The 27979-nt window shown below is 42.2% G+C and overlaps 1 protein-coding gene across 1 annotated transcript in view; it reads right to left on the minus strand.

Annotated features, from left to right (window-relative positions):
• Window positions 1-27979, minus strand: part of TRPC5 (transient receptor potential cation channel subfamily C member 5) — a 319448-nt gene that overhangs the window by 57081 nt on the left and 234388 nt on the right. Inside the window, exons 4-7 of the mRNA XM_025373393.1 lie at window positions 27490-27826; window positions 26008-26147; window positions 20833-21155; window positions 7542-7737 (exon numbers count right to left, since the gene is read on the minus strand). Coding sequence (XP_025229178.1) covers window positions 7542-7737; window positions 20833-21155; window positions 26008-26147; window positions 27490-27826 — 996 coding nt within the window. The remainder of the gene's footprint in view (window positions 1-7541; window positions 7738-20832; window positions 21156-26007; window positions 26148-27489; window positions 27827-27979) is intronic.

Raw genomic sequence — 27979 nt, forward strand, 5'->3', positions numbered from 1 at the left:
ATGCCTCTATCTGGATGTCTAATAGGCATCTCCAATTCCACATGTCTAAAAGTCAACTCTGGATCTTTGTTTCACCTCCTTCCCCCACCAGGCCTGCTCCTTTCCTACTCTTCCCCATCTCAGTAATGAACAACTCCACCCTTCCAGTTACTCAGACCAAAAAACCTGGATGACATTCTTCACTACTCTCTTTTGCTCACACTTCACATCTGATCTAGTTCAAAATATATCCAGAATCTGACCACTTCTCATTGCTGCCATCATGACCAACCTGGCCAAAACCACCACCAGCTTTTGTCTGGGTTAGTGCAATGGTCTCATAATTGGTCTCTCTGTCTTTGCCCCTATCCCACTCTAGTCTATTCCCAATCAGACACAGCAATCTTACTAAACTACAAGTTAGATCATGTACCTCTTCTGCTCAAAACCCTCCCATGGGTCCCTATCATGTTTAGAATAGAAGCCCAAATCCTTCCAATGGTCCATGAGGCCCTAGGTGATCTGTCACTCACTCCCATTACTTCTCTGACTCCATCTCCTACTTCCCTCTCCTCCCTTGGTTACTCCACTCCAGTCATACTGGCCTTCACAAGGCTGAAGTTAAGGTCTTAATGTGGCTGAGCTCTTATCTGGAGGCTCTGGAGAAGAATTTGCTTCCAAGTTCATATGTGTTGTTTACAGAATTCATTTCTATAGTGAGAGCTTGGGCCCTCTTTCATCTCCTGCACACTGCCTGAATTTCTTACTACTTGCCCCACTCCATCTTCAAGCCAGCAATGCACATCAAATCTTCCTTGTGCTTCAGATTGCTGACTGATATGGTTTGGCTGTGTCCCCACCCAAATCTCATATTGAATTATAATCCCCATAATCCCCATGTGTCATGGGAGGAATCCAGTGGGAGGTAATTGAATCATGGGGGCAGTTTCCCCCATGCTGTTCTTATGATAGTGAATGAGTTCTCATGAGATCTGATGATTTTATAAGCATCTGGTATTTCCCCTGTTGGCACTCATTCTCTCTCCTGCTGCCCTGTGAAGAGGTGGCTTCTGCCATGATTGTAAGTTTCCTGAGGCCTCCCAGCCATGCAGAACTGTGAGTCAATTAAACCTCTTTTCCTTATAAATTACCCGGTCTTGGGTATTTCTTCATAGCAACGTGAGAATGAACTAATATAGTAAATTCATACCAAGAGTGGGGCGCTGCTGTAAAGATACCTGAGAATATGAAAGCAGCTTTGGAACTGGGTAATGAGCAGAGGTTGGAACAGTTTGGAGGGCTCAGAAGAAGAAAGGAAAATGTGGGAAAGTTTGAAACTTCTTAAATACTTGGAGGGCTCAGAAGACAGGAGACTGTGGGAAAGTTTGGAACTTCCTAGAGACGTGTTGAATGGCTTTGACCAAAATGCTGATAGCGATATGGACAATGAAGTCTAGGCTGAGATGAGGAACTTATTTGGAACTGGAATAAAGGTGACTCTTGCTTTGCTTTAGCAAAGAGACTGGTGGCATTTTGCCCCCTGCCCTAGAGATCTGTGGAACTTTGAACTTGAGAGATATGATTTAGGGTATCCAGCAGAAGAAATTTCTAAGCAGCAAAGCATTCAGTAGGAAGCAGAGCATAAAAGTTTGGGCTGGGCACAGTGGCTGACACCTGTAATCCCAGCACTTTGGGAGACCAAGGAGGGTGGATCACGAGGTCAGGCGTTCGAGACCAGCCTGGCCAACATAGTGAAACCCCGTCTCTACTAAAAATACAAAAATGAGCCAAGCATGGTGGAAGGCGCCTGTAATCTCAGCTACTCAGGAGGCTGAGGTAGGAGAATTGGTTGAACCCGGGAGGCAGAGGTTGCAGTGAGCTGAGATCATGCCACTGCACTCCAGCCTGGGTGACAGTGTGAGACTCCATCTCAAAAAAAAAAAAAAAAAAGTTTGGAAAATTTGCAGCCTGAAAATGTGAGAGAAAAGAAAAACTTATTTTCTGGGGAGAAATTCAAGCTAGCTCGAGAAATTTGCATAAGTAATGAGGAAGCGAATGTTAATCACTAAGATAATGGGGGGAAATGTCTCCAGGGCATTTCAGAGACCTTCACAGAAGTCCCTTCCATCACAGGCCCAGAGGCCTAGGAGGGAAAAATGGTTTCCTGGGCTGGGCCCAGGGACCCCTTTGCTGTGTGCAGCCTAAGGGCTTGGTGCCCTGTTTTCCAACTGATCCAGCCATGGCTAAAAGGTGCAGCTTGGGCTATGGCTTTAGAGGGTACAAGCCCCAACCCTTGGCAGCTTCCATGTGGTGTTGGTCCTACAGGTGGGCAGAAGACAAGAACTGAGGTTTGGGAACCTCCACCTAGATATCAGATGATTCATGGAAATACCTGAATGTCCAGGCAGAGGTGTGTTGCAGGGGCAGAGCCCTCATGGAGATCCTCTGCTAGGGCAGTGCAGAAGGGAAATGTGGGGTGGGAGCCCCCACATAGAGTCCCCATTGGGGCACTGCCTAGTAGAGCTGTGAGAATAGGGCCACTATCCTCCAGACCCCAGAATGGTAAATCCACTGACAGCTTGCACCATGTACCTGGAGAAGCCACAGACACTCGACACCAGTCTGTGAAAGCAGCCAGGATGAGGGGGCTGTACCCTGCAAAACCACAGAAGTGGAGCTGCCCAAGGCCATGGGAGCCCACCACTTGCATCATTGTAACCTGAATGTGAGACATGGAGTCAAAGGAGATCATTTTGAAATGCTAAGGTTTAATGACTGCCCTATTGGATTTTGGACTTGCATGGGGCCTGTAGCCCCTTTGTTTTGGCCAATTTCTCCCATTTGGAATGGGTGTATTTACCCAATGCCTGTAACTCCATTATATCTAGGAAGTAACTAACTTGTTTTTTTTATTTTACAAGCTCGTAGGCAGAAGGGACTTGCCTTGTCTCAGATGAAACTTTGAACTTAGACTTTTGGTTAATGCTGGAATTAGTTAAGACTTTGGGGGACTGTTGGAAAGGGATGATTGTGTTTTAAAATGTAAGGACATGAGATTTGGGAGAGGCCAGGGATGGAATGATATGGTTTGACTGTGTCCCCACCCAAAATCTCATCTTGAATTACAATCCAAGTTATAATCCCCACATGTTGGGGGAGGAACCTCCTGGGGGGTGATTAGATCATGGGGGAAGTTCCCCCATGCTGCTTTCATGATAGTGAGTTCTCATGAGATCTGATGGTTTTATAAGGGGCTCTTCCCGCTTCCCTCTCACTCTCTCTCACCTGCCACCATGTAAGACCTGCGTGCTTTTCTTTCTGCCATGATTATAAGATTAATGAAGCATCCCCAGCCATGTGGAACTGTAAGTCAATTAAAACTCCTTTCTTTATAAATGACCGAGTCTCTGGTATTTCTTCATAGCAGCATGAGAACAGACTAATACACTGACATTCCCTTCTGCTACCAGTTGGAGAAAACTCTGCTCCTAAGACTTATGTGATTAGATTAGGCCTACCTGGATAATCTCCCTGAATACTAACCTCAATTACATCTGCAGAATCCCTTTTGCCACATAATACAACGTAATCACAATTGTGGTATCTCTTCATATTAATAGTCTTGATTATTAGAGTGGGAAATCTAGGGGGAGCATTTTAGGGTTTTGCCTACTATAGTGATATTCAGACTGTTTAAGAAACTAGTCAATCCAAATATAGGCCAGTTATGGTGCTGGAGCAGGGTCCTAGATTCTACCAGCTGTTCCAGATGTTACCCTTTACTTGCTGGATTGTGAGGAGGTCTGGGTATGTCGTAGAAGGAACAGCTGGAGTGACAGCTATTTACCAACTGGTATGGAAATGTTTCAATATTTTCACAATTGAGTAGCCATATCAGTGCGTAGCAGTTGGTTATCAGTCCGGCTGATAGAGAGTTAAAATCATGGTATTGTGTGTGAAGTGCTGCTTTGAGAGTCTCTGCTTTGAAAGTCTCTGCTTTGAGAATCTGAGGTTGGTCCTAGATGACTGGGGGTGGGTGGGGAGACCACCTGCCCTTCTTGGCACTTAGATGGTATGCAACAGCCCTCTCTAGTCCTGCCTCTTATCCTGTGGTGCCAGGTTTGTTTGGATGAATGTCATCATTTGCATGAATGTCTTCTGCAGTGGGAGAGTCCATTCATCATCTGGGCCTCCAAATGTTGCCACCCTAAGGGAGACAACCAATTACATATATTTGGACTCTCCCCAAGCCATCCAGCAGCTGTGGCTCAGTGAAGCAAGTGCTGTTTACTTATTTTCAGCATTAGAGCAAATACTCCACGGCAGCCAAAGAAACCAAGGGTTCTTATTAACTTGCTGAACGAGGCTTTATCACAGACCATTATGAGCACTATGTTTTGGGAGGACTAATCTTAGGCAACAGAGATGCCCATTGTGGGTGGGGTAGGGGATAGGAATAGGGCCTAAGGTAATGAACTTTGTGGGACTGATCTTATCTCTTCCACCTAATATTTTTAAATGGATGAATCTGATTAACACGGCACCGAGGGCAGCTTTGCTTGATGGAGCTTCTGCCTATACATCAAGGACAGCAGTGACAAGGTAGATGCATTTTTTAAAATGTCATTGGGAGTAATAAGGAGATTGAGGGAGATATAAGAATAAAAAGAGAAGTAAATAACTGCTAATTGCCAATAACAATAATATACAATATGGCCAGCTTCACCTGCTGATGCTGGGACCACAGAGCACAGGCCTGGAGTGATTCCTGCTTCACTGTATCTTAAGGATAACTCTATACACCACTGTGGTAGAGCCTCCTCTGACATGGAAATACAAATTGCTACAGAGCCATATATTCACATCACCAGCAGCTCTGAATCCTGCATGGAACACTGATAAAGAGCTTAACCCTTCAAGGGATTGTTATTACTTGGTGTTCTTGAGGACTGTCCTAGAATGTACACAAATTAGATTCACAGTGAGGCATGTCGACAACTCAGTCTCTACCTAGACTGAATCAGCCTGTGATACCTTTATAATAGGAGAAATTTGTCTTCAGTGGTTTCCCTTTCTGTAATCTTCCTCCCTATACCAAGGACCTTGTAAAAATTACATTCAGTACTGAAGCAGAGATGTTGCAAATGAAATTAAATCTACTGTCTGGTCCTTATCACTTAAGCAGATCCAGGTATTTTTGGAATCAGGTTGTCCAATATCAGCATCCCACTGGATCCCACTGAATCCACTTACAAATGGTAAAAACACCCCATGGGATCGAACAGCAGTAAAGATATTATTCAGAATAGTTGGCCATGACTTAAGATTTATGAGATGGTATAGACTCCATTTAGCTACCATTGGTTCCCTCCCAAGCCAATGTGTTTTCTTTGGGTGCAGCAGTAGGTGGCATTAAAACAAAACTTACTACCAGCAGGTGGTGATGAGAGCTGGAGTTGATTATTTTCACCCTTCCTAGAAAATGTCACTGAGCTCAGTGAGAAGGACCACAGCCCTGCATTAGGTGACAAGAAAAGCTCTCCCTTTTCTACTGTCACAAGGAAAAATCCGCTGTCAGACACCCAGTGAAAAAACTACAAATACCTTTGCATGAATATTGCCATCTTTGGCAGGGGTGAAGGATAGAATGCCAAGCAGAGGGGATGGAAAAGTCAACTCCTGAGACTCCATGCCTGCCCCTGCCCCCTTATAGAGATAGACTAGGAGTGAACATAAATCATTTCAGAGTTCTTGGCCTAGTTGTTTGAATGAGGGGGAATGAATGAATGGAACTGAACTATATTGCATTTCAAATGCAGTAGAAGAACAGAATTTCAGTGCCGGAAGGAACCTTGTGAGCCTATCTTGTTAATCTGTAGGCACCCAGACTCATAGGATGCCAGAGCTAGCAAGGATATTAAAAACCATTGATTTCAAAACCCTCACTTTTTGGATGATGACACTGAGGCTCAAGAGGGGAAAGTAAGTTACTAAAGACATACAGTTATAAACCACAGAGCCAGGATTAGAGTCCCTGGTTTATTAACTTCAAATCTTTTTTTCCAATACAGTCCTCTCCCTTCTCTACCACCTAAATACCTACTATCTAAACTATCCTAGCAGACAATTTTATATCCTAATTTTTTAAATTCTCCAATAACAGAAATTCTATAGACCCACCTGTGAGAATATATTTATTACATTGCCATTTATAGTTAGGAATTTCTCCCAAATAGGTAACTCAAAAGCCTCCTGCTCCATTTCTTTTTGGTTCTGTTCTTAGTGGAAATGGATCACATTCACTATTAATAATATTTAAGATGTGGACAATGTGTATGTATGGGTATGTGTGTGTGTGCGCGCATATATATATGTGCATATGTGTGTATATATATACACACACATATATATACATATATATCTAATCTATGTATATGTAACAAATAATTTAAGCTTCTTTTCTATAGGCTAAATAACTCCTCAGTGGCAAACCAGATCTGAGAAATAGCATCTAGAAAGGAAGACAAGACTTGGGTTTTTTTATTTTGTACTTTTTCTGCTACAGCAAAAACTTTCAGCAACAGACTGATCCAGAGTGGGTATTCTAGCATTATAGTAGGAACTACGCATCCAAATTTACTAATGCCTGACTAAATCAGACCTCAGGTAATGAGGACTCCTTTGCTGAAACTCAATTTCTAGGAATTATATGCAGATTAAAATAAAATAAGCTAAGGTTAGATAGCTACTTTGACATAAAAAATCAGGGCAGGGGCTGAATTGATAATGTATCCTACACTTTCACTATTTCTAGTCTAGGGTAATCAACATTGCTGATCTAAATGGTAACATGATGGCGCAAAAAAATTCAGCAATGGACTCTACTTAAGAGTGTCTCACAATGGAGTGCAGTTACTTATATATACTTGATTGAAAAATAGCCACTGGCTGGGTGCAGTGGCTCATGCCTGTAATCCCAGCACTTAGGGAGGCTGAGGTGGGAGGATCAGTTGAGGCCAGGAGTTTCAGACCAGCCTGGGCAACATATCAGGACTCCATCTCTATTTTTTAAATAGGAAAAAATGTAGTCCCCTCCCCTCTCTGTCTCTCTCTGAGAAGACCATCCTTGTCAATGTGATTCTTAGTTTTCGGAGGGAGATGTTTGCAGTGAAGCGGGAGATAGGGCTCTCTTGGCTAGAGAACCAGATCAGCTGAATTAACCCTGGAGATGAGTGAGGTGACACATTGTAGCCAAATTGTGCTCAAACCCCAAGTTTTCCACTGAGGCAAGAAAATTGATTCTGAAATTTAGAAATATTTTCAATAAGTAACTAGAAAATCTTATTTACTAGAATAACTTATATTAAATGATCAAGATTCTATAGACTGAAAGTCCAAACTCAATTGCATTGGAAAGAAATAATTCACTCTAACAACTAGGAAAGCTAATGTAAATTAATTGAGGCAGACGAACTCTTTCATTGAGCTTCTGATGGACTCCATGCCAATGTTGCCCCATCCTGAAACGAAAGTAAGCACCCTTGTAAAGCAAAGCTACTCACGGCAATAAGCTGATAGGAGTTGTTCATCATAGCAATCAGCATGTTCAGCAGCACTACCAGGGAGATGACGTTGTATGTTCCAAACATGGTAGCTCCTACAAACTCGGTGAATTCGTGTCTGGCTTTCACATTGGTGACATATAGATTTAAAAGGCCAAATACAGACCAGAAGAGTGATTGAAGAGTCTCAAAGAGCCTAAGAGAGATCAAAGAGCAGGTTAGTTAATTCTTTAAGAAGAGCAAGAAAAGAATGAGAAAATGAAAGGTGATCTGCTTAATGAAGGGGCTGCCAGATTTGTGACTGATAGATTAGTGGTCTCACATATTTTGGGCTCTTCCCTAACACAGACTGACCATCCATGTCCATTTGTTTGTTTGTTTCCACTTCTATGTTTTATGCTTTGCTTTTCTACCTGAAATACCATTCCCTCTTCTCAGTCTACGCATAGCCTAAAAATTTTCAAGGCTTATTTCAAGAGCTACTTCCTCTACCAAACTTTCTCTTTTGTCTTCAGACCATGTTATTTTTTTACCATTCTAATTACACAGAGGCAATAAGTACTGTGGTTAAGAATATGGTGCTTGAGGCCGGGCGTGGTGGCTCACGCCTGTAATCCCAGCACTTTGGGAGGCCGAGACAGGCGGATCACAAGGTCAGGGCATCGCGACCATCCTGGCTAACACAGTGAAACCCCGTCTCTACTAAAAATACAAAAAATTAGCCAGGCACGGTGGAGGGCGCCTGTAGTCTCAGCTACTCGGGAGGCTGAGGCAGGAGAATGATGCTTGGGTTAGATTGCACTGGGTTAGAATCTCAGTTCTGGCATTTGCTGGCTGAGTGAACATGAGAACAAATTACCATTTCTGATACTTCTTTTGTGGCTCTCACAGGACCCAGATAGCTCTAAACTGCATGGAGGAGCTTGAGGATTCTCAAATTAACACTTTATACAGATAATTGTTAATGATACATTAACCAACTATTATTGAGGCTTTTATTATTGAGAACTCAACTATTATCGAAAACTTATAAGCATGTTAGGTACTTTTACATACATACATCATCATTATGATCCTTGTAAAATTTTATTGTTACTGATGAGGAAACAGAGATTCAGAGATTGAATGACTTGCCCAAGGACACCTTACTAGTAAGTTTTGAGCCAGAACTCAAATTTAGGTCTCTCTGCCCTTCCAAAAACACTATATTAATGGCTTCTCAAATTATTATTTCCTCTCTTAGTCTTCACATCCAAACATGTAACTGCAATGATATGCTTTTGGTGTCTAGGGTTTTTTTTGCTTTATATCCAGAAATCTGAATACAGCAATAAAAATGCAGCCAGCTCGTGGGTGGCAGAGATTAGCCATTGCCCAAGCCTGTGGAAGTCATGCAGAACATAAGAAATGTTACTTTAAGAATGGATGCATTTTTCAGTGTACTCAAAATGTGTTGTTCTTAATGAGCACAACGTATTTTGAGAGTCTTAGGGATTTGTTCTTTGGTTCATTTTAGAGGTGAGTGAGAGGTGCTTTAAAGAGTCCCTCTGTCAGCCGGGCGCGGTGGCTCACGCCTGTAATCCCAGCACTTTGGGAGCCCTCACGCCTGTAATCCCAGCACTTTAGGCGGCCGAGGCAGGCGGATCATGAGGTCAGGAGATCGAGACCATCCTGGCTAACACGGTGAAACCCCGTGTCCACTAAAAACTACAAAAAAACTAGCCGGGCGAGGTGGCAGGGGCCTGTAGTCCCAGCTACTCGGGAGGCTGAGGCAGGAGAATGGCGTGAACCTGGGAGGCGGAGCTTGCAGTGAGCCGAGATCGCGCCACTGCACTCCGGCCTGGGCGACAGAGCGAGACTCCGTCTCAAAAAAAAAAAAAAAAAAAAAAAAAAAAAAAAAAAAAAAAAAAAAAAATAAATAAATAAATAAAATAAATTTAAAAAAAAAGAAAAAAAAAGAGTCCCTCTGTCTGAAAGTGGTCTGTTCCCCGGTCTTTACACAGCTGCCTTCTTATCATCAAGGTCTCGGCTCAAACGTCACTTCTTCAGACAGGCTTTTCTTGGTTGCTCTACCTAATGTAGCTCCATCAGTTATTCTCTATCCTATTGCCTTGTTTAATTTTCTTTGTAGCACTTGAAGCTTCATAAAATTATATTACGTGATTTTTGGTTTAAATGGTTACTTTCTGTCCCTCTCCACTAGAATATAAGCTCTATGGAGGCAGAGACATATAGCTACCCTATAGCTGGTACGTAATAGGCACTCAATGACATTTATTGAATAAGTGAATGAATACATGTAAACTATTACTATTACTGTTATCATTAGATTAAAGTAGAGAAGATTCCAATCCCATTGACAATTTTGCATTCAGTAGGCTGCACAATAATGGCTAGTTTATTTTGTTTAAGACTGTGCTCTGCACTGACCTGACTCTCAAGGGCCCTTTTCAGGGTTGCCTGAGCAATGTGCACATGGCCCTTCTCAACTTGTTAAGTGGCTCTTCTCTGATTATCATAGATAAATTCCATGATCTTTTCAGCATCACACTGCTGGAGAGCTAGCCTAAAAGGAATAAATTTGCTTTTTGTTTGGTGAAAGTAAATGCCAGCTGGTGAAGCATTTGAGAATCAACAGTAAGATGAGAGTCTGGAGTTCAGGGGCCAGGGCACAAGAACCAGACAATATGGCAAGTCGGACCTATCACAGGTCCTTAATTTTCAGGGCCAGGCAATACAGTGCATCACAGAACCAGGCAGAGGGTTGAAAAATGAGGAATACATGGGGCTAAGTAATCTGGCCCCTGCTAGGAGGGCACAGTCAAAACCTGATGATGTCTATTAGATACCAGCAATCAGGCAGGCAGGAGGCCAGCAGTAAATAGCACAAGCAGCTAGCACAGCTGCTAGGTAACAGAAGCCAGGGCAGATTGTAGCTCAGAATTTTAAAAAGCAGTTGCAGTGAGTAGGAATGTCATTCTAAGGAAGCAGAGTCCCTGAAAGTTGAATGACCTTGAACACAGAATGCATTCAGTAAGTGTTTGTTGATTTCCTGACAGACACTAAAGCCATAAACTAGGGCAAATATGCAATCAATATGTTGATAGGGTCTTACTGAATTAGTCGCTTCTCCTGAATAGATGTTACATTAACCTCTAGCCCTACAATAATTAAAATTGCAATGGCTTATGCTTGAGGATAGAGTTTATTGCTAGTTGTTCGACTGACTGATACAAACGTTCCCTAAAAGTAAAAGTCTGAGCATTTAAAATCTTCCCTCAGCCAGGCATGGTGGCTCATGTCTATAATCCCAGAGCTTTGGGAGGCAAAGTTGGGAGGATTACTTGAACCCATGAGTTTGAGACCAGCTTGAGCAACATAACAAAGCCCCATTATCTTAAAAACAAAACAAAAAAAAGAAGCCAGGAATGGTGGCGTGTGCCTGTAGTCTCAGTTACGTGGGAGGCTGAGGTGGGAGGATTGCTTGAGCCCAGGAATTTGAGGCTGCGGTGAGCTGTGATCATGCCACTGCACTCCAGCCTGGGTGACAGGGCTAGACCCTGTCTCTCTCTACATATAAGTAAATAAATAAATAATAAACAAACAATGCATGCATGCATAAATAAATCTGCCTTCTACTGTGCTGATATTCTAGTCAGGGAAACCTTATAGATAAAACTGTACAAGAGGGGAAAATGGGGAGGGATAGGAAAGATCATTCCTCTGTTTTGGTGGTTGGTAGTGAGAATGGCCTCAACATGTTTCTCAAAATGTTACAGTGTGGTCAGGAGAAGCTAGCCCGCTTAAAAGCATGCCCAGGTAAAATGAGGGACTGGCATGTGAGGTGGAAAAGAATATTCTGGTAAGACATTGTTGGAGGTTCTGTGACTTCTAGACTCAGTTTAATACACAGGAAAGGGCCACCACTGGTGGCAGTGAGGGTGTACTACTTGGTGCTGGGTTTATAATAAAGTCATCATAGGGATGGAAAGACTTGTTGACAAACCATAGAATCTTAATAACATAGAATATCTTTTCAATTTTAAAGAGGGATTATTTTAGAAAAAGCAACTAGTCCATTTTTATTTAGCAGAGAGTAAACAAACATATGGAACTTGCTAGCTCAAGAAGGGGCATAGATTGAAGACACAAAGATTCAGGAAAACTTGATATTAAATGCACAGAAGACAAATCCATACCAGGTGGTTAAGGGAGAACTTGCACATGTTGGGAGCCATCCACAAATAGATCACAAAGCTAAGAGGTGTACAGTAAAATAGAGATGGGAACTCAGTCCTCTGAACATTTGCCGAAAGTCTCGTCTTTGAGATGAGGAATCACTCTTTCAAAAAGTAGAAGAACTATGGAGAGGATTTACTCCTCTGGACCTAATTCAGACCAGCAAAGAAGAACTAGAGGGTGAACAAATTAAAGGCTTGTTGGGAGAAAGCAGGGACATCATCCTATATTTTCCAAATTGTATGTTGATAGCCTAAATGGAGCAAAAGCTATAATTCCAACCCAGGTGACCCTTTGGTGTCATCCTTACCCTTTCTACAGTTCCCTGGACCTGCTATTTCTCATTCTTCTATGCCTTTGACAAACTCCTGTTTCTGGATAGAATACCCTCATCCTGCCCCAACCTCTAGCTTCTACTTCTTTCCTTTCTCCTTTTCTGTCTAATTCTTGTTTGACCTTTGAGGCTCAGTTGAAGCCCCACCTCCACTAGAAGCCTGCCCCAACTCCTTTCCTAACAGGCTTGGCTAGATGCTCCTCTTTTTTGCTCCCATAGCACCCAAGCCTTTTTCCATAAATGCACAAATCACACTGTAGAGGCAATAGAGGAGAGTGCCTAAGAGAGAACTTTAGATCCCACCATTTATTAAATAACGTTGGGAAAGTTACATAGCCTCTTTCAATTTCAAGTTTTCCTCATCTCAAAAATGATTCTTGGTAGGTTAAATACTAATTGTTAACATTTATTGTGCTCTTACTATGTGCCAAGCATCATGCTTAGTGCTTTGCATATACAGTTATCCCTCGATATCTGCAAAGGGTTGGTTCCAGGACCTCCTGCAGATACCCAAATTCATGGATGCTCAAGTTCCTTATATAAAATGGCATAGTGTTTATGTATAATGTAAGCACGTATCCTCCCATATGCTTTTTCATTTTGATTGTTTATTTTTATTTATTTATTTATTTTTAGAGAAAAGATCTCTCTGTCGTCCAGGCTGGAGTGTGGTGGCACAATTATTGCTTGCTGCAGCTTTGAACTCCTGGGCTCAAGTGACCCTCCTGCCTCAGTCTCCCGAGTAGGTAGGACTATAGGCATGCACCACCACACCCAGCTAACGTTTTCAAAATGCAGCAGCTCACGCCTGTAATCCCAGCACTTTGGGAGGCCAAGTTGGGTGGATCACGAGGTCAGGAGATCGAGACCATCCTGGCTAACACGGTGAAACCCCATCTCTACTAAAAATACAAAAAATTAGCTGGGCATGGTGGCGGACACCTGTAGTCCCAGCTACTTGGGAGGCTGAGGCAGGAGAATGGTGTGAACCTGGGAGGTGGAGCTTGCAGTGAGCCGAGATCGTGCCACTGCACTGCAGCCTGGGCAACAAAGCAAGACTCCATCTCAAAAACAAAAAACAAACAAAAAACTAAACAACAACAACAACAACAGTTTTTGGAGAGACAGGTGTCTTGCTATATTGCCCACGCCTGTCTTGAACTCCTAGCCTCAAGTGATCCTCCTGCTTCAGCCTCCCAAAGTGTTGGAATTACAGGCATGAACCACCATGCCTGGCCCATTCCATATACTTTATATCATCTCTAGATTATTTATGATAGGTAATACAGTGTGAATGCCATGTAAATAGTTGCTATATTATATTATTTAGAGAATACTGACAGAAAAAAGTCTGTTCATATTCAGTACAGATGCAACCATTCATTTAAAAAAAATATTTTTGATCCACAGATGGTTGAATCCATGGATGCAAAAGACATAGATATGAAGGGCTGATTATATTATATTTGGCTATACGTCTATAAAGTAGCGACGATTGTTCTTCTATTTTTCAGATGAGATACTGAGGCACAGAGTGGTCACACAGGCAGGAAGTATCAGAGGTAGAATTTGTACCCAGCTCTTTTGACTCTGAAGCCCACACATGTAACCTCATAACTGTATAACCTAACATACTGCATGTAAAGTGCTCAGCACTTTAAAGTACTTTGCATATGGTAAGCATTAATAATAGCAGCTATTCTAATTGTTTATTTGCATTCCCCATTAGACTATGAACTTCTTAAGGATAAGGATTCCATCTTCCTAGGCATCCTCATTGCCTGGTACATAGGAATTGTTGAAGAAATGTTTATTGAAGGAGTCTATAAAAGATGACAGGAGAAACACATAGCCAAAGAAAGTACAAATGAGTAGCACCATCCTGTGATAATAGCATTGGGAAGGATATGGACTGGAATTAGGAGGAAAAGCCAGAGATAACCAATAAGAACCTTTATGACCTGACCAGAACAAAAAGACGAGTGTTTGATGGGAACTACATGTGTATCCATGTTAGTAAGATAGGAAAATATTGGCTGAATGGTGGGTGGAGAAATCACCACTGATTAAGTAGAAGTAGCTACAAATGAATGGTAATAGCCTTGAAGAAGGTCACAGTGGACTGCTAGGTCACGGCTCTGTCCTATTTAGTTTTTCATGTATTCATGATTATTGCAGCTGTATACAACAAATCTTATGTACCTTTACAAAACCAGACTTACACCTGTATCCCTAGGTAAAAGTACAGACTGTAGCGTGCATGCCTGGATTGAAATCCTCTTTGCTACTTACCGTCTATGCAATTCGGGACAGCCTGATTAACTACATTGTACTCTGGTTTCCCTATCTGTAAAATGGGTAAGAACCACACTGTCTACCTGATAGCATGGTAGTGAGGATTACATGAATTAATTCATGAAAAGCTGGTTTGTAATAGTGCCTGTTCCTAGCACTCAGTAAATACTGATTATTTTCATTATTATTATTAAATCTTCCACATTGTTATTTTACATTCCTTTGTCTTTATAGATTATTCATTTGAATATCTAATTGTACATAGTTGCGATCATAGTTTATACAATCTCTAGTGTTTGCTTGTTTGTTCTTGAGACAGAGTCTCTATGCAATGCCCAGGCTGGAGTACAATGGCGCGATCTCAGCTCACTGCAATCTCCGCCTCCCGGATTCAAGTGATTCTCCTGCCCCAGCCTCCTGAGTAGCTGGGATTACAGGCTCATGCCACCATGCCCAGCTAATTTTTGTATTTTTAGTAGAGATGGTATTTTGCCATGTTGGCCAGGCTGGTCTCAAACTCCTTACCTGAGGTGATCCACTCGCCTCAGCCTCCCAAGGTGCTGAGATTACAGGTGTGAGCCACCCTCTCAGCCTGGGATCGATCTATTGATCTATCTATCGCTCTATCTATCTAACATCTATCTATCTATCTGTGTGTGTGTGTGTGTGTGTGTGTGTGTGTGTGTGTATATATATATATATATAAATTTTTTTAGATGGAGTCTTACTCTGTTGCCCAGGCTGGAGTGCAACAGAGCCCTCTTGGCTCACTGTGTGCAGTCTCTGCCTCCCGGGTTCAAGCAATTCTCCTGCCCCAGTCTCCCAAGTAACTGGGATTACAGGTGCCCACCACCACACCTGGCTGATTTTTGTATTTTTAGTAGAGACGGGGCTTCCTCATGTTGGCCAGGCTGGTCTCGAACTCCTGACCTCAAGTGATCTGCCCGGTTTGGCCTCCCAAAGTGCTGGGATTACAGGCGTGAACCACAGGGCCCAGCCCAATCTCTGTGATTTTAAAAAAATTACACATTTTGGGTTTAGACACTTTTTAATGTATATACAGAGTGTTCATGTGTATCATTTTAATAGCTGCCCAATATTCCACCCAGTGAATACCAAGCCTGCCTGACACTTTTTTCAATGCTTTGGATGGAAATCGATGGCATGCTTCTTAGATCTTCAGATGACACAAGACTAGAGGGAAAGCTGATAAACTGGATGACAGGATAAAGACTCAGAAAGACTTCAACACCTTGGAGCAAGGGGCTGGAATTAATGAGATGAAATATGTGGGGATCAATGTAGAGCATTGCTCTTGGGCCAAGTGCCCAAGTACAGGATGAGAGAGGTAGGAGAAAGGCCAAGGGTTTTTGCTGAAAGTAAGCTCAAAGTGGATCAGCAGAGTGACATGACTGACCAGATACTTCAGTCATCCTGGGGGGCAGGGTGGACAGAAGCAGAAGTAGATTATCTATAATTAAAGACAAGATTACTCTTAGGCCCATGTATGTTGTTGCAAATGGCTTGCACGTGTGTGGAAGTTTCTTTCTAAATACCCGTGAAAACTGGTGAAATCTGAATAAGGCCACTGGATTTTATCAGTGTTGATTTCCTGGTTGTGATAATGTGCTACAGCTATGCAAGATGTTACGCCTGGGAAAAATGGGTGAAGGATTTACAGATTTCTCTATTATTTCTTACAATTACAATGTAACTAAAATTATCTCCAAATAAAAAGCTTAAAAAATAAAAAGCTCCAAATAAAAAACTTAAAATTATCTCCAAATAAAAAGCTTTTGGACGTCGTCTTCGTCTTTTCACTCAATTGTTCAGTAGCCATGTTGAGCACCGTTATGTCTTAGGCCCCTCTATGGCAGATGCAAAGTTTACTAAGATGGGAGTCTCAGTCTGGTGGGAGAGAGAGGCACAAATGTCTGAAATACAACAGTTTATGTAACATAATGGAGATGTGTTTAGAATGCCATGGGAAACATGCATTCTAGAAGAAGCCTGCAGCTGAGAGTGGGATTAGAGTGGGTAAGAAAGGCTTTAGAGCAGGTAGTCCTTTGCCATCAACTGAAAAGATGGGTATGAGTTTGCCAGGCTGGCTAGGTGAGGATGGGTATTCCATTCAGAGGGAATGGCATGTGATGCACAAAGGTCTGAAGGGTTAAGACACTTTCCTGTAGTTGGAGAACAGCAAAATGTTGACAAAGGAGGAGAGCGGTAAAAGACTGGAGAGGCAAGAGTCAGATTACCAGGCCCTGTGTGTTATGTGTGTTATGGTAAAGAGGCAGGATTTTATGGAGAAGATTCAGATATTCTGGCAGGCATGAAGCCAGTGGGGGCCAGGATGCAATGGGTATTTAGAAAGAAACTTCCGCATAGTAGGTGGGAGATTGTTTGGAGAGAAGACCAGATTGGAGGCAGGGAGACCAGTCAAGAGTCTGTTGCCACAGTCCTTGGGAGAAATGATTTAGGCCTGAACCAGGACGGTTGGATGAGTGTGTGTGTGTGTGTGGTGTGTGTGTGTGTGTGTGTGAGAGAGAGAGAGGTATTCAAGAGATATTTCGGAAGTAGAACTGATTGGGCTGAGTGACATACTTGATGATGTGTTTCATGAGGGAAGGTTTAAGAGTCCCAGATGACTCCTAGGAATCTGGTTAGTGTCATTTAATGAGATGAGGAATTAAAGGGGATATAGGTTGGAAGTGAAGATACAGAGATAAGGGATAAGGAATTTAGTTGTGGACATCCTGTATTTGAAGGGCCTGTGAAACAGCCAGGTGTATTCAGAAGGTGAGGGCTGGAACAAGTTAGCTTCTTTTTCTCTCACAAGTCCTGTGCCTTCAGAATGATAATGTCTTTCTAATTATTTCTCTTGACAGCAGATGAAGGCCACGTATTCCCAGTATGCAATACCAAACTCAAACCCCCAGCAGTACTGTCATGTGGTTGTCAGCAAGGACAGTGAGTTTCCCTTAAATTGTATGCCTAAGGAGAAAAGATTTTTTTTTCTTTTTCCTTCCCTTCCTTCCTTCCTTCCTTCCTCCCTCCCTCCCTCCCTCCCTCCCTTCCTTCCTTCCCTCCCTCCCTCCCTCCCTTCCTTCCTTCCTTCCTTTCTCTTTATTTTTTTCCCCCACAATTTGGCTTTATTTTGCAGTACAGAAATCATTTGGAGCCATTCTGAGACAGAAGTAGAGGCTCTGTCATGTCAATACTGCATTGCAGCTTGGTCCACTGAAGAAGCCACGCCTGAGATATAAAAGATGCTCTACGCTTTACCCGCTTTATGTTTGCTTCCTCTCCCCTTTTCCCTCATCAACTTTATTGGGTTAAAATACCACATACAGGCTTTCTCCAAATGACTCCCTATGTCTGGAGTTTGGTTACAGTTTTATGCCCACATAAACCAAACCTGTGGCTATGCTATTTGGGCCCTGCCATAACATTTGACATAATACAAAACATAAAGTTATAGGGAAAACTTCTGGATGCCATCCCAAACCGTGAAATATTCAATTTAGAATCTCCTGAACCTCAAGAGGACAGATGGCACACATCCTGTATGGATCCAGTTCTTGAGGAGCAGAAGCACACAGCTACACTGATTAAAATATACAAATACTGTCTCAAGTTGTCTGTATTGGTATCCCAATGTTTGTTTAAAACTGATCCTTCGCTAGGGAAAAAAAAAAAAAAAAAAAAAAGCCAGTTTGGTTAAATTGAACAGAATGTGGTAACTGCCAATTCTGAATAGCCACTCCATGAAAACTCTTTTTTTTTTTTTTTTTTGGTTTGTTTGAGATGGAGTTTTGCTCTTGTTGCCCAGGCTGGAATGCAATGGTGGGATCTCAGCTCACTGCAACCTCCGCCTCCTGGGTTCAAGCGATTCTCCTGCCTCAGCCTCCCGAGGAGCTGGGATTACAGGCATGTGGCACCACGCCTGGCTAATTTTGTATTTTTGGTAGAAACAGGGTTTCTTCATGTTGGCCAGGCTGGTCTTGAACTCCCGACCTCAGGTGATCTTCCTGCCTCGGCCTCCCAAAGTGCTGGGATTATAGGTTTGAGTCACTGCACCTGGCCTGTTTTTTTCTTTTTTTATGTGGAAGAAAAGCAATGGCATCTCTGGAGAATCAGAAGGAAAAGGATGACAATAAGCAGGTACCAAACTTTCCACTAGATACGTAAACAAACTATCCCCTTCTCTAAAAGCAGAATCTTTCTGACTCCCTGGCTGAGTAACGTGTATTTTAACAGGTATGGTAAATGCCTGAGGCCAGGTGCGGTGGCTCAGACCTGTAATCCCAGTACTTTGGGAGGCTGAGACGAGTGGATCACCTGAGGTCAGGAGTTCGAGACCAGCCTGGACAACATGGCAAAACCCCATCTCTACTAAAAATATAAAGATTAGCCAGGCATGGTGATGGGCAACTGTAATCCCAGCTACTCAGGAGACTGAGGTACAAGAATTGCTTGAACCTGGGAGAGAGATGTTGCAGTGAGCTGGGATCATGCCACTGTACTCCAGCCTGGGTGACAGAGCAAGACTCAGTCTCGAATGAATGAATGAATGCCTGAGTTGAGGCATTTAAAAGAAAGCAGCCTTTTATGGAGGAAAAAAAATCAACTGATAGAGGGAAAGTTGAGGTAACATTACTGCTGATTTGGCCCGACCATGACAATGCTTCTTCATATCTGACACCCCAAGATATAATTTTGTGTATGACAGGTGCCCATTCTTTTCAATCGTCACTGCTAGGCAAGTGATAGGAGCAAAATGTCAGTTGGCAACAGGGGTGTTAATAATCACTACAAACTTGCAAGGAGGCATTTCATAAATTTCCTCAGCAGAGTGCACATGAGAGCATAATTGGCAGGGAACTGACCTCCTGAAAGGCACCTCTCATTCATGTATTTAATTCTGTTGAACACTTTGATGGGAACAAATGCAGTCTCCTGGTGCTCAAGCCACTACACAATTACTCTCTATGTTGTAAACAGGTTGCTGTGAGTTCTGTCTCTAGAGTAATGCAGGAGAGGAAGCCATTCCTAGTCAAGAGGCACTAGGAAGCTGATAAGCTGATGTTATGCACTCCTGGTTGGCTTAACCAAAGCAGCACTATCTCTCTGTCAACCCATTTTGGACCCCTTCTCCTTGCACATGAATCTGGTTTCCCACCCAAGATTTAGCCCTGAGTTTCGGGAAGAGAGACAAGGAGCATGGCCTAGTGCAGGAGGTTTAATCATAGATTCCATTCTCCTGTCTATTAACATGCCACTGAGCTGTGGTTTGTGTGAATCCATTTTAGGAAATGCTGCTAGAGACAAATAACGAGAATCAGCTAGATAGCACTGTTTTTTTGCTGTTGTTGTTTTTTGTTTTTCTCTATCAATGCAACAGTCCTTTTTTTCTCTGGCCTTTGTTGTGGAGCATATTTCTAGAATGTCCAAGTCCACTGAACTGTGTTGGTTTATGGAGTTGTAAGGAAACAATTGTATCTTAGTTTAATGACTAAGAATCTTGTATGACCTTGGGGTCATTGCTATGAATACCAGTGATGAGTTGCACTCTCCAGAAGTAGGGGTGGAGATGGACAAGGTGTAGAACACTGAGTTCAGGGTCAGCCCAGGACAGCTCCTAACAGCCTGACATGTACTTATTTGTTTTCTCTTGTCTATTTCCTCTAGCATTGATTTATCAGAAAATGAAAGCCATTCTGAAGGCTTGAAGGTCCCCCGAAAAGTAGGTCTTGACAGTACTAAGCAAAGGCACAGGAGTTCCATGTGTTCAGAGGCAGTGGACTTGTGGACAGAATCATGAGTTATCTCTTGTGTCCTGGGACATTTTCAATTAGTGCTGGGTTTCACTTGGCCCACCTGAAACCTTAAATTAATGTAGCAGGAGAGTGGATTCTAGTCCTACCTTCAGCCTGTCCCCTCTCGAGATTACACCTATGAATGGGGGTGCCTTAAGATATGTTTGCATTCTTCCTTGATTCACAATAGTTAAGTTAGCTTTGGTAGCCACTCATTCAGAGGAATAGCTTTGTTGTTTCATTACCTTGGTGCCACATTTTGAGTGAGGAATTATCTACCTCACCCCAAGTAATTCTTTTAAAAATATGTAATGCTACCAACGTAGTTCAGAACCAACTCTTTAGATGACTTCCTGGAATCCCATGTGTGTGCTTGTTTCTTTCCTACCTCACCTAACTTCACTTCGTCTCCTAGTACCCTGTAGCGAGAGAAGAACATTCTTCCACCTCTGACCCTTTGGGTGGATCCACAGTGAGCACTGCCTTCACAGTCAAGTGACAGTGATGAAACTGTAGGCTGAAAACAAGACAAAAATGGAAAAAGCGGAAAAATGGCAAAAAAAAAAAAAAAAAAAAGATAAAAAAGGAAAGGGGATTGTCTTACGTGGAGAAGGCATTGTTCTGTTTCTCACATCGGATCCCCTTGCAGTTGTTAGGCTCATCGATAGCTCTGGTTTCATAATAGAAGTAAAGCTGGTTCAGTCCATTGGCAAAAGCTAGTAGTACCAGGCAGTAGATAAAGAGGAATTTGAGGATATCAAGCAGCATGCGTCCCAAAGAGATCTGCAGAGGTCCTAAGTGGGAGTTGGCTGTGAACAGGGATATGAGACGCAACGAACTTAAAATGTTGGAAATCGCGAAGAGTGCTTCTGCAATCAGAGTCGGGTGCCACATTTCCCATTCCTCCCTTGGACGAGAACCATTATACTGAAAGAAATAACAAGTGTACAAGATGAGAGGTACAGTGAGCATTTTTAAAACTTTCCCTTTTTTCCTTCCTTCCATACCCAAACAAAGCCACCAAAATATGCATCAAGCTTTCATTATGCAACAGGCCCCATGCATGACACTATTTGTCTTTCTTGCCCCACCCAATTAATATGTGCTGCTAACAACTCTCTTCCTCCCACTCCCATCCACATATATACCTAGGATGTACACACAGAAGAATACATTTTAGATCAATCATCTGGAGCAACCTCCTGTGGTTTATCAATAGACATTTTCTAACTGTGGGTTTACCAGATTATTGAGGAGTGTCACCGAGACAGAGGCACTAGTATGCCCAAGGTAGTGGGGAAAAATCACCCTGCTTCCTAAAGATTTCAAATCAAATGGACTTCCTCAAGCCCTCATTGGGCTCTGAGCACCATGGACAACCTGCTGTTACTGAAAGACAAGGGGTAGAAGCAGCCTTCTCGGTATGCAGTGTTCATTCTCATATCCTTGCTGACTGCAGTTTGGGGCTGATGGAGGATCCTTAGGGAGCCACTCACTGGAGCTTTCTGCTGAATTTTTAGCAGGCTGTAATGTATTCTACACTACTGCAAATGGCATGTCAACCTTTCAGGTAATGAATTTAGTACTGCCCCACACAGTGGTGTATGGATGTATTTTACAGTTCATTTGACAACCCTGTAAGTTAGAATGTTCCTTCAGCACACATGAAAAACCAGGGGCTTGAAGGAGGGGAAGAACCATTACTTATTGGGTTGGTTACCCATTCCAGGTTTCCAGCTCCCGGCACATTAGGAGTAGCCTTGTAGAAAGATGACTTCATCCTGAGATCTGAGCTCCAATTTGGGCATTGTCACTTAAAACTGCCTGTATCTTTTAATTTCACCATAAAATGAGGATAATGCCTCCTACCCACTGCACATGTTTGTGATTCTGTATCCATATGCAAAAGTCTGTGTACTCCATAAGTGGAGATGTTATGGAAATACAAGGAATTACTTATTACCTTCCCAAGACAGAAGTAGATTTTGCCTGGAATTTAATTTGAAGCATATTGCCTTGAGCTCACATTTAAATATCACAATTTCTCAGGACTAAATGTAAACAACTTTCCTGAGAGAATGTTGCACTGGGGGCCAAATTATATTGTTAGCATTTCTAAAATGTGCTTCAGTTCCAACAACTGAGGAAACTGGTGCGGTTAAAATCACTTGTGTGTATCCAATATTCTTCACTGTCAGAGGAGCTTGGAGAAACCGTGCCACATTTGTACTTCTGCTTCAGATAGACTTTAGGTGGCCAATCAGTTTTATGTACTCTTTGCCAAATCTTATATTTCTACATTTTTCCTCCCCCAACAAACATGCACTGCATTACTGTGAGGGGTGGGAACGGTTATGCCTGTTTTACAAATGGAAGAAATCCAGATAGGCAGAGTGACTTGCTAAAGATCACACAGCAAGTCAGTGGCAGAGCCAGCAAGAAGTAATCCACAGGTCTCCAGACACTCAGTCTAGCACTATTTCTATTAAATGTTACTTATATGATAGTTGACATCACAGCACAGATGATAGATTAGCTTTTAAAGGTTTGAGGTATATGTGAAAGCCTCTTTGCTGATAACAAAACAGACCTATGTTTTAAAACTAGAAATCACCAACTGGAACATGTATAGCTCATAATTTGGGGTTTTCTCTCTCCTCATTTGGAACTGTAACCTCAGGGATGTCTGCTGCCCATGGGATGGAGAATCTGAATTTGTGGAACACTCAGAAGTGTAAAACATGATTCTCGTGGCAAATTTATACTTTGAACATAGATACTTTGCACCTTTGGAGAAAGATATAGCATGTATGTGCAGGGAATAAACATGGAACTCATCTGGCACAGAGGTTGGCAAACTTTTTCTGTCAAGAACCAGATAGTACATATTTTTGGCTTTGTGGGCTCTATGGTTCCCATCACAACTACTCAATGCTTCCTTTGTAATCCTAAAGCAGCCCTAGACAATATGCAACCACGTGGACATGGCAGAAGGCCAGGTTTGGCCCACAGACCATAGTTTGTTGACACCTGATCTAACACGGTGGTTTTAAACTGTGTTCCTTAGAGCCTGGGGGTTTAATGGAGGCATCTCATAGCTACTGTGGAAGCCAAAGTGGAGGCTTAGAAGACTCATTCCTCAAGCCAAACTCAGTCCTTTGGACTTTTTTATATATTGGATTACTGTGTGAGTTTTTACTTAAAGATGTGCTAACACGAGGAAAAAAATTTAAAAGGTTGAGCACCATTGATCTAGTTTAATCTACTGCTTATTTATCAGAGGCAGAATCTACAGCTCAGAAAGGTAGAGGGATTGCCTATGGTAATCCTGCTCATGCGTATGAGATTGGGAATTAAATTCAGATCTCCTGACTCTTGAGTTAGTAATATTTGGAGACAAGTGATTTTTCTTACATCCTTTGAAATGGAATGCAGTTAGAAAATTGGCCTTCTTGCCTTTCAAAGGATGTAAATTGCATTTTATAAACCCTAAAGCAAAATATGAAGAGGAACAGCTCAATGTGGGGACTCAATAGTAATAAGAATTTGAGGGGGGTGTTATTATGTCTTTAGCTAAGCACTGACTGAAAAAAAGGCCATAACTCAGTGGGTAGCTTAGTCCAGATTTACTTGGCACACATGGAAACGAGGCAGTGGTGGAATAGATCTAGGTGGTAGTATCCTAGAAAAGCAAAGAATGGTTATTCTCCATTTGTGGAATCATCTGGGGGCAACAAGGGTCAATCTTATATATATTTGCTCCTTTTGAGTATTTTGATGTGTGCTTTTTGGTTCTTGCTTTAGATCATGTGAAGTGGAATAGATATTGTTGACTAATTTTGCACTCTAATAAAATAAATGATCTTTAAAACCAGCTCATTCCTTGGTGCTTCTGTACTGCTTCAGTACCATGGTGATTGAAAAAGTTTCAAGGAGCCTATAGAGCAGTTCTTATGGCTTTGCCTCATAGAAGTTGGCTCAGCCTGCTTGGGGAAAGTCATCCAGCCTGGACTTCTGTGGATGGGTAGATCTGATTATCCTCATTTATAAGTTCTCATTGCAAATCCAAATTTTGCATGTGGCCTGTCTTGCTTTGTAAATTCTTTTTTGGGAAGGACTCCAACTTCTTGGCAAAGGTCTCCTTTGAATAAAGTGTTTGCCAGTTAAGGGGCATTTACCCAGCTTAATAGAACAGATTTATCCTTATATTTTGTGATGGAGAAGTATCTAACTCTTTGGAAGCCTCTCCAGTAAAGTCGGACAGGTCATGTGATTAGCTAATGTTGAGAATCTACAGATACATTTTTCATATCCCCAAATGTTAATCCTTTTCTTTATCATTTATTCTAAGCTTTCCTGTTTAAACAAAACCCACCAATTTCTAGATTGATAATTTATGGTCCCTCCAGTGTATAAATACCATTTCCAAAGGAAGAACTTTTCCCTTTACTTAACAGTGTTACTTAGTCAGCAGAGTGCCAGAATGACATGGATTTCACCCAGGCACATTAACTAGGGATTCAAACATTTTCCTCACCAGCTTTTTCTCTTAAGGAAGTTGTAAGTATGTGTTAAATGATCACCACATGTATAGGGCCTACTCTTGGGCTCCTTTCAAAAATGTTTCATGACTGCATTCAATATGCATGCTCTACATAACTCCCAAGGTCTTAAAATTTATGCAATATGCATATTAGGGATACAAAAATAAACTAAGTTGTTGGAGATTTGGGGGACAGCCATATTTCCATTCTAAAAGTCCTTAATGTGGAATTTAGAGCCAAAAAGCATGACTGACTATACAATCTTGGAGACTGAATTGTCAGCATGATGGAGAAGTTTAACTCAGGCTACAAGGAGGACAGCAATCCCATGATTTAATAAGCACCAGACCTGAACTCAGAGCCTGTGATTACCCAAAGTAAGACGTCAGACATAAAGTTTTTTTCAGGATAATTCGAGCTGAATATTGTGAGGGAAAAGCATTAAGGTGGGGTGTGTGTGTGTGTGTGTGTGTGTGTGTGTGTGTATCCATCTGAATTGGTAGAGAAGCACAGGTTGGGTGATACTAAAAATGCTGGATTTATAACTGCTTGAGTGGTTATCCTAGTGGTGGAAGTGATGAGCAAGGAAGAAGCTATTAAAAGTCTATGCCACCTGTAGTCAAGTGTCTGGGATTCCACTACTTGTCATTATATGAAGAGCAGTTGAGAGAAATGGGAATGTTTAGCTTTGAGAAGAGACAACTCAGAGGGTTAGGGAGAGATGATGTCATATCAGAAGCATTGTTAGGAAGAAACAGTCTTGTTTTGTATGACCCCACAGGGAGGAAGAATTACTAATGATTATGTCACAGAGAGAATAATATTAGACATATATAAAGTAGCCCTTTTTAATGAGGTGACAAGGATTAAGAGAAGCTTTTGAAGACAGTGAATTCAGTGAATTTTCTGCCCCAGCCCCATGCAAGCATCATTGGGCCATTATGTTGGCAAGGACATCGTAGAGAGCACTTAAACACTGAAAGCTGAAGACCCCTTTATCCTGAAAGCCTCAGAAGCTAATGATTCATTTGCAAATTGTTCCATTTTCCACTTTCTTTACTTAGGTGGACACTGCTTACAAACCACTGAAAGAATGTCTGTTTATATGGTAATTTCCCACATGGATTGAGCCATCATCATCATCACTTTTTCTCAAAACTTTTTATGCTCTCAGTGCAAAAGCTTAATGTAGCCAAAATCGCTGTGTAGGAAAAATGGCAGACATTCCAATTTACCTTGACATAGGCCACAATCTTCAAGGAAATAGTTGCCAGGTAGAGGGAGTTCATTGCGAAATCCATCAGGTTCCACCAGTCATGGATGTATTCAGTAAATCCACCATCCCACATTTCCTTAATCTCACCCCAAATGAAACCTGAATAATGGAGGCAAACAGTTTATTTCTACATAGGGTCAGCCCTGGTCATCATAGAAGGATCCCCCCCCCCCCAAGTGAATAAGGATGGAATTAAGGAATGAATTAGGGTCTCAGTGGAGTGAAGCCTTGAGAGACAATAATCACTTGCTTTCCTACTCCACCTCCCAGTTTTGAACTTGCCAAACTTGGTAGGCTTTTCCTGAGAATGCCCATATGTTATACTTTTCTGGATACTACTCTGAGCATTTTTACTATAGTTACTGAAATGCTGTTGCAATTTTGGGTGCCTGTTTCTACTTTCTTTCCATTTTGGAATGGGAGCAATTTCATCAATAAATTAATTAGATCAGTATTATCCCATAGTCCTTACTTTCCACTAGGTTCAGGAAAGAAAACTTCTCAATGTGTTTTGAGGTGAGCAAGCTGATCATAGATCAAATTACCAGATGTTGGGGCTAAAGCTAGGCAATGGGGCCCAAAATAATTTATAACTCATTTTTTTCCCCTTTTTTCTTTCATCATGTAGAAGTGTTGTAAAATTTTACCTGATGACGTGGATGTTTCTTCAGCCTTGAAATAAAGAAAATAGTAAAAGGTGTGGTTGTGGTCTAGGGCAGCACTTTCTCAGACTTTAAAGTACATGTGAATTATCTGAAGATCACGTTAAAATTCAGATCCCAGGTGGCACCTGAGGTTCTGTGTGTCAAATAATCTCCCAGGTGGTACTGGTATTGCTGGTTTGGACCACAGTTCGAGTAGCAAGGACTTAGAAGACGGCCGTGTGCTGGAGACTCCAGTGCAATCTAATTAGGCCTGGAGACTGCTGGTAGGGCTGCTTTTACCATGATGTGTGTGAATTCCCCCTTGGTTGTGAAATCAGTGTCCAAATAGAATGTAGACCTTGAACAAGAACTGAGTCATGTGGAGTAGCTATGAGAAATTAGCAGATTCATGTGTCCCTTGGTTATGGGAAAAGGTGCTTTGAATAGACTGATCAGCACTTGCTCTGCCTACCTTACTTGAGGCCTGTCCTGACTGATACTTGGCTTTGTCTCTAGAATAACTGACAGACAGCTTCTCTGTCCTTTAAGATATTAGATTAGCAAAAGCAAGCCCTAGGTGTACTGCCAATCTCACCATGGACCAGGCAATATTGAATGACCAGGGTCTGGGACAGAAGGAACTACATTTCTGAGACTCCCAAGAAAGGACTACCACACTGCATAGGGGTGGGCTGGGGGTACCCTAGCTCAGAGCTAGTCTGGCTGCCTGTTCTAGTAGTTTATTTAAACAGGACTATCAGGCAGTCTGGCCATAGCTCCTGGTCCCTTTGACTCACCTAGAACCCAAGGCAATATCATCCATTCCACGACAGTTGGGGGAGGCCCCTGTACATGAAGGTCTGTCCTGACAATGTGCTGAGAAGCCAGGAGAAGCATAAAGAGGAAGGTCAAATAGGATGCTGTGTGGCAGATAAACTTGATAAAGGGTTTCTTGATGAACAGCCCAAGGTTGCTCCTGGGTGAGATCAGGTAGGCTATAGACAGCATGGGAAACAGGAACCCAATGGTCATGCAGGTTAGAAGCTTGACTACCCAGTGTTTCCGCCGCCATCCAGGGAAGCCGTCATACCACAGGGTGGCAAGCAACTGTTGGCAGTTGGGCTGAGCAACAAACTGGGAAAAGAAGAAAACAAGTTAGGCATCTGGAATGTCCAGGAGAAAGTCTACCATCATAATACCTCTCCTAGTTTACAGTCAGTTCTGGCAAGGGGTTGTATGGCCAATCCCCAGAAGAGGCCTGTTTTCTAGGTTCCTGTGAATGCATCT

The sequence above is a fragment of the Theropithecus gelada genome, chromosome X (genome assembly GCF_003255815.1).
Source record: "Theropithecus gelada isolate Dixy chromosome X, Tgel_1.0, whole genome shotgun sequence".
Lineage (NCBI taxonomy): Eukaryota > Metazoa > Chordata > Mammalia > Primates > Cercopithecidae > Theropithecus > Theropithecus gelada.